General features: G+C 40.3%; 1 protein-coding gene across 6 annotated transcripts in view; it reads right to left on the minus strand.

Annotated features, from left to right (window-relative positions):
- foxp3b (forkhead box P3b) overlaps positions 1-5,949 on the minus strand; it is a 21,571-nt gene extending 15,622 nt beyond the window's left edge. For 2 of the 6 annotated variants that reach the window (XM_064299788.1, XM_064299787.1), the window contains exon 1: positions 368-481. In XM_064299788.1, the coding sequence (XP_064155858.1) occupies positions 368-407 (40 nt within the window). In that variant the 5' untranslated portion in view covers positions 408-481. Of the gene's footprint in view, positions 1-367; positions 482-521; positions 585-2,266; positions 2,414-2,972; positions 3,228-5,856 lie in introns of those variants that run through there. The other 4 variants (XM_064299786.1, XM_064299785.1, XM_064299784.1 and 1 more) reach the window with 4 other exon arrangements.
- Positions 5,950-6,571: the final 622 nt, after the last annotated feature.

Below are 6,571 nucleotides of genomic sequence, written 5' to 3' on the forward strand. Positions count from 1 at the left end.
GGCAGACAAAATGAATTTAAGGGTCATCTTATATCTCCAAAAAAAGTATATTAAAAAAAAAAAAACTTAAAAAATAAATAAATAATGCATTTTCACTGCTTTTGAGATTTTGTCAGTGTCTAATGTAGCCGAGAACAAGTCAGATTCAATCTACAGTAACCGGGAATTGGGACAACAAATCATAGAAACACAAAGGCAAAGCCAAGGCACACACAATGCTGTTCAAAGATCTTTCAGAAATCACAGGCGCCGTCTCAGTCTCAGTCTTTGTTTTTTTTAATACTGGGTGGTTTGTACTCTGGATGTTACTGAAATGCATCACAGTCTACAAGTCAAGTTTAAAAAAAAAAAAATTCCCACAGCAAACCTGCAGCTCCTTCAGGACCCCGTGAACCACGAACAGGCATTCGCCATCAGCTCGCGATAACCATACAAACAGCAGCGCGGAGACACGTTCAGAGAGAGAGGGAGAGACAGACGCACACGCAGGGCTCGGCAGGGAAAAAGTATGTCATCTTTACCTCTGTCTGTCTTCACTTCACGCCTCCACTTCTGACATCAAATGGGGATGAGGAAGTTCGGCACTGAGACAAAACACAATAAAACAACAAAAAGAAATGACTTCAGTCTTCAGTCGCAGATAAAAAGCCGTAAAATGGAGGGTGGGGAGTGGGGCGCCCCACTGATGAATCAAGCCACCCACCACATTCCCACTTCACCCTCTCCATCGGGCCCATCAATAATAATAATTATAATAATAATAATAATAATAATAAATTATTAATATTATTTCTTTCACCCTTTTATTTTTGGACATATTAATGATATACTGTATATTTAAATGGTTTCATTATGTAAATGAAACTTAAGATTCATTATTCTTTTAATATTTGACTTAAAATGCAATGCAAAAACTAATAGCAAATGCTTTTTTTTTGCAAATTGATTTTGCAGCTCTACAGTAAGCTGAATTGTCAGGTTCAGCAGACTTCATTTTATTTTTCTCTTTTTTTTTCTTTTTTGTTTTCTTTCTTTCTTTCAGCTGAGGTCTCGGAGACGATGACTTGAGTCACCTTCTCAGGTTGCCTGGCGTTCCACAGAGGAAGTCCTAGTAAAAAAAATAAGCTATCCTTTCTATGTCTTAAGCCAAAAAGGAATCAGCTCTTCATATGAAGTTCATCATCATAAATTCATGAAAAACAGGGTAGCAAAAATGAGCAGACAGGTTTAAACGTTTCAACCGGGTTCCTCCCCGTTGGGCACTATTGCGGTATGTTGATGGTTTCCAAACATTTAGTTTCCCCCCCTTGGACCAGCAGGAATATTCAGTCTCTTCATGCTGAATGATGACTTTGAACTACTGCCTGAGGACACCTGGTACCTCTTTTTCCTCAGGCTGCACTCCGTCCTCCCAGTTTATTGATTTCCCTGGAACTATTCATTTCAGCCTCAGGTTCCCTCTGAATCACTCAAAACTCTACAATTGTGGCAAGGACAGAAAGCTTGAAGATTGGAGATTGTTGAAAGTTTTGTATTTGAAATATAACTCATGGGTTCAGAAATTGTATATGGCAAACTTCAAGACAAGGATCATCGGTTCCAGGAATCTTCCTTGATTTAAGTGTCTTTAGAGCACCACAAACTTCGAGTTAAAAGATTGAAATCAAACTGACAATTATTAGCACACAGAAATATGTTCATTGTTAATCAACTCAAATAGAGTAATGCAGTTGCCAAGGTGATAGCTAATGGAGATCCTAATAAATATAAAAAGTAAACAAAAAATAAATAAATAAAAAATGTAACAAATTGATAGGGTACCTCAAATTGTTTTGCCATAATCATTGACAGTTGCACAGGAGCACCAGTTCAGTTTTTACACACGCACTGAAATTATCCCTCCTTTTTAAAATCAGCCAGCACTGTACATATTATCTCTCAATATGTATAAAGTTATCAATGGTAAAATTAATTTAACCAGGTTTCAAATAAAGACTACAACATCTGGGGTCCGTAGAATCATACATCCATCCATGAATCCACACTTCTATAAAGATCTATTTTTTAAAAAACAGTCATGTTCAACAAAACAAAAACCATATCGCTGCTCAATCAATAGATGTGCACATGCAGTCCTGATGTTTTTCAGACCTGGGATGTCAGACATTAAAAATCGAGGGACTATCCCCAGTTTTGATTTAGGGAAATGTCCCCAGTATTATCACTTCTGGACATCTCAGAAACATTTCTGTTTCAGACACAGTACCGTCGGTTGTGGAGAATAAATCCAGGCCGCTGCGGTCGGACGGGGTGCTATGCTCGGTTTCGGCCTCGTTATTTATGGAGTTTCATAAAAACGGCAGATTCTTCTGTCCTGTGCTCCCCGTTTCGTGCTCTTGTCCCTTGTGGTAATCTGCGTTTTTTTAAAAATATTTTAGCTAGATAGCTCTGTTCCCAAATCACATTAGTTGCAGTGGTAATTGTTGCTCTTTTATCGAAAACTTCTCACCAAAATGAAGATTTGATTCTAAGCTGCACTTTGGCCTGAAATCTGAAAACCTGCTGCTCACTTGCATGTAAAATACCTGCACTATCCAGCATGCAGCAAGATAACCGCAGTAAGAAACCAGCTGCTATGCAGGCCGGATCAACAGCAATGAACAGCAAAGACAAAACTAACAAGAATCGTTATCGTCATCCTAATCACAACAATTATAATGTGTTTCTTTTCGTTTTGAGAGTGCACAAACATTACGTCAATGTTATTTGAGTTTTACACATCATAATTTACATTATGCGTGCCAACTCTGATAAATATTCCATTTTATTCCTGTTTATGTCATGCACAAACTATTCACCTACAACAGGTTCTTAAAAATAACTTTTCGTTCAGAAATTCAACCGACAGCTCACTTCCCTCACAGTCAATCTAGCAGTGTCATTAATCAGCGTAAATAAACTCATTCATGTACCTGTCAGCTGGGCCTGGAAGTCTCTCATGTTGTTTACTTCTCACACCATCAGTAAAATACATGCATGGTGGAAGCCGTTACAAAGCCAGCTGATCCTTAGGGCAACTGAAGGGTTAAAAATCCCTGTCGAAAACGATTTATTCCTACACAATCTCGAGGTGCAGATGCTGCATATACTCTACATATTACCAGGACATGTCCAGCTGAAAACAGTTTGGGCAATTTAGGACAAAAGTAAGCAACCACTTCCCTACCATCCTGCCTAAACCAAGCTGCAAAGAGATGGCTGACCCCTTTGGTCAGTATAGCACAACAGGCCTCATCAGAACAACATTCCAAACAATCAATCAATCTATCTATCAATCAATTAGTTGCCTGCAAGGTACACCACACTAACCTAAGAATCATTCCATGTAAATGGTGAATAAAGTCTATTGTATCTAGGCAGTTTGTGAATTAAATTAAAATGTGTGCATACCCATACACAGTTTTCAGCACAGATAAAGCCCTCTCTGCAATGCAAAATGCCTTTACACAAGCTGAAAATATATTTACAAAACCTGCTGTGGACTGCATGTACTGTGAACAACACAGCAAATATGAACACATATTGGTACTAGATACAAATGGTACTAGAGTTTTGCAGGCATATCAATTATTAATACCATCGTTTTTCCTGAATACCATTATAGACAGGAAATAAAGTAATAACGTGTCCGAAAGTTTGACAAGATCTTGACATCCATGTTTATCTGGAGCACAATCCCAGTGCTCCGACTACAGAAGCCCACTTCTGCAGCGTGTTATTTGAGCAAAAGCGTTGCCCGCAGAACAATCCGCAGAACAATCGGATCTTTCACGTAGAAAATAACGTTTCAGAAACTGCCTTTCTCTTCCCTTCCCCACAGTTTTTGTCTCTTTTTTTTTTTTCTTGCCAGTCGAGCCACAGGAGTTGTCACAGGTACGAGAACACAGGGGGCACTGCAGCTGAAAGCCTTGTGCTCCAGCAATAAACTAGCGTACGGGCTGGTGACTATTTTACACTCCACGGGCAACAGAGTATCCGCCTGGGCACATCATTCAGCAGCAGTCTAAAAAGTAACTCTGCTTCAAGCCTGGACCTGAGCTCACCAAACGCCTCGGGCCTGTTGAGCTGTTCCACAAATGCACAACTCCATGAAGGAAATGCTTTCTAATATATATGCAAAAACATATGCAAAGAATTTCCACCTATGTTCCCTTGTTCAGCCGGGAGAACCTCGGAAACCATTCTTAATTGTTAAATTAAAGTCATTCAAACTCTGAGCATGCTTTTGCTGAGCAGGAATAATTAAGTCTTAGGTCTTTCCATGAAACTTCTATATTTCATACCTGGAACCAATTTAGTTGCCCTTCTTTGTGCTTTTACAGGAGTATCTACTCATTTCTTACTGTGTGGTGCCACACAACACTCTAGGGGCTATATTTTAATGATCTAAGCGCACGGTCTAAAGTGCATGGCGCAAGTGCATTTAGGGTGTGTCCAAATCCACTTTTGCTAGTTTAACGGAGGATAATCTGAGCGCAAAGTAAGGCGCATGGTTCAAAGGTGCTGTACTTAGTCTCTTAATTATTCATTGGTGTGTTTTGGACATAACATGAAATAAACCAATCAGAGTGTCATCTCCCATTCCCTTTAAAACCCAGGTGCGCCTGCACCTTGGAGGATTGCTATTATAATGGCGGATTTGGCGGATAATTCTGATAAATATTATGACTAACCATGATGACGTTTAAAAAAAAAATTTAAATATTGCGCGTTGTGCACCTGCCTATGTAGGCGCATATTACTATTTTAATAATGCGCCCTTAAAATAACAGTAAAATACTGCACCATTGACTTAAGACCAGGTTTTGGTAAATTGCGTGATCGCTTTCTGCTGCCTCTAGATAGCAATGCGCCTGACCACACCTCATTTTAAGACCAACACACCCATGGGCACTCAGAAGGGTACATGTACATTTGCTATTTAAACAACGTGGGCGTTGGATGGGAAAATGACAACTGCGTCAGTCTGAAACTAGCAAAGACACTTGCGTTGCACTTGGCGCCACTTTGCGCCTGGTGTAAGATAGAGCCCTAGATGTGCTCTGACAAAGGCATCTTATAACACAATATAACCTTTGATTTTTACTCAGTAGGTTTTGCTGTATATCCCAGCATCCTGTTGCCCTTTCTTACTGCTGCAGCACATTGCCAAAGATCCTGATAGACTTCGGTCATCTGCTACTTCCAAGCGTTTTTTTAACACTTAACTAATTTTTCTACACCTACAGTATAAAGTAAAACGATTTAAAAAGTGCATTTAGTGCATGCACAGCACTGCTGATGGCTTTATCACATTCTATTTATCGGCGTCCGCCAGCTTACTGGATCCGGCTTGGGGAAGATGCTGTCAGAGAAGGCTCCTACTAGCCCGAGGGATGAAGTCATAGAAGCAACCGCGAGCCAACTGTGACATCATCACCAGCATTCCGCATTCGTGTGGAGTGCTGGCTCTAATTAGTGAAGAAGAAAGAGAGCCAGTGGTCCCGGGAGAGCTTAACGGGTCTCTAGGTTCTGTTCCAATGTGCCAATCACCAATGAATTAAACCACAAACTGGATGTTGTTGTTTTTTTGTAAAAAATAGTGATTTGATATTTAACTGTTACACTTTTTTTTTTTTTTTTTACATTTTTGCCATGTCCACCAGCTGTGTTTTGATAGAATAACACACACAAGCATAGCTGAAATATAAATCGACAAATTCAATGTGAATATAGGAGTGAACAGATTATAATGAAAGATAAACCATGAAGTCACCTTATGCGGAATTGTTATCGATGAGCTAATTTAAGACTCACCTACTGCCCTCGGCGAATGGGTGATGCAGGACACACGGAATGCGTATGATCATAGTATTACCGTGGTATTTATAGCACGAAAGTGCGTGTAGCCTCTACTGAAAAAAAAGGTACGTTTTGACACCAAAGCGGAAATCGCACCCATGGCAAATAAAAGTTCCGCACAAATTATGCCAGAATCTATGTGGTGAATAGTGAGTAGGCGGGTTGAATTATCATATGAATATGACACAACCGTAGCAACAGTTTCAGCTACGGATAATGATTATAGATTACAGCTACAGATGACTCTTACAAGCGATGACTGAAGGTAACGATTTCAGTTAACATCTCAGCGTTTCCCTTCTCCTGACAATTTGGGCTGATTTTTGTCTCCTTCACAGTTGAAGTCAGGTTATAAGGACATCACTTATAAGGACATCAATACTCCATTACCCAGAATCCCCACTCCTCTCACTCCTGTCCTCTCCCAGAAACCCCACACCTGCTCACTCCTGTCCTCTCCAAGAATCCCCACACCTGCTCATTCCTGTTCTCTCCCAGAATCCCCACACCTGCTCACTCCTGTCCTCTCCCAGAAACCCCACACCTGCTCACTCCTGTCCTCTCCAAGAATCCCCACACCTTTCACTCCTGTGCTCTCCCAGAATTCTCACACCGGCTCACTCCTGCCCTCAAATAGTTCCTTTTTTCCCCAAAGAAAAGTAAAGTAGTA

This window comes from Anguilla rostrata, chromosome 11 (genome assembly GCF_018555375.3).
Source record: "Anguilla rostrata isolate EN2019 chromosome 11, ASM1855537v3, whole genome shotgun sequence".
In the NCBI taxonomy this organism is placed as follows: domain Eukaryota; kingdom Metazoa; phylum Chordata; class Actinopteri; order Anguilliformes; family Anguillidae; genus Anguilla; species Anguilla rostrata.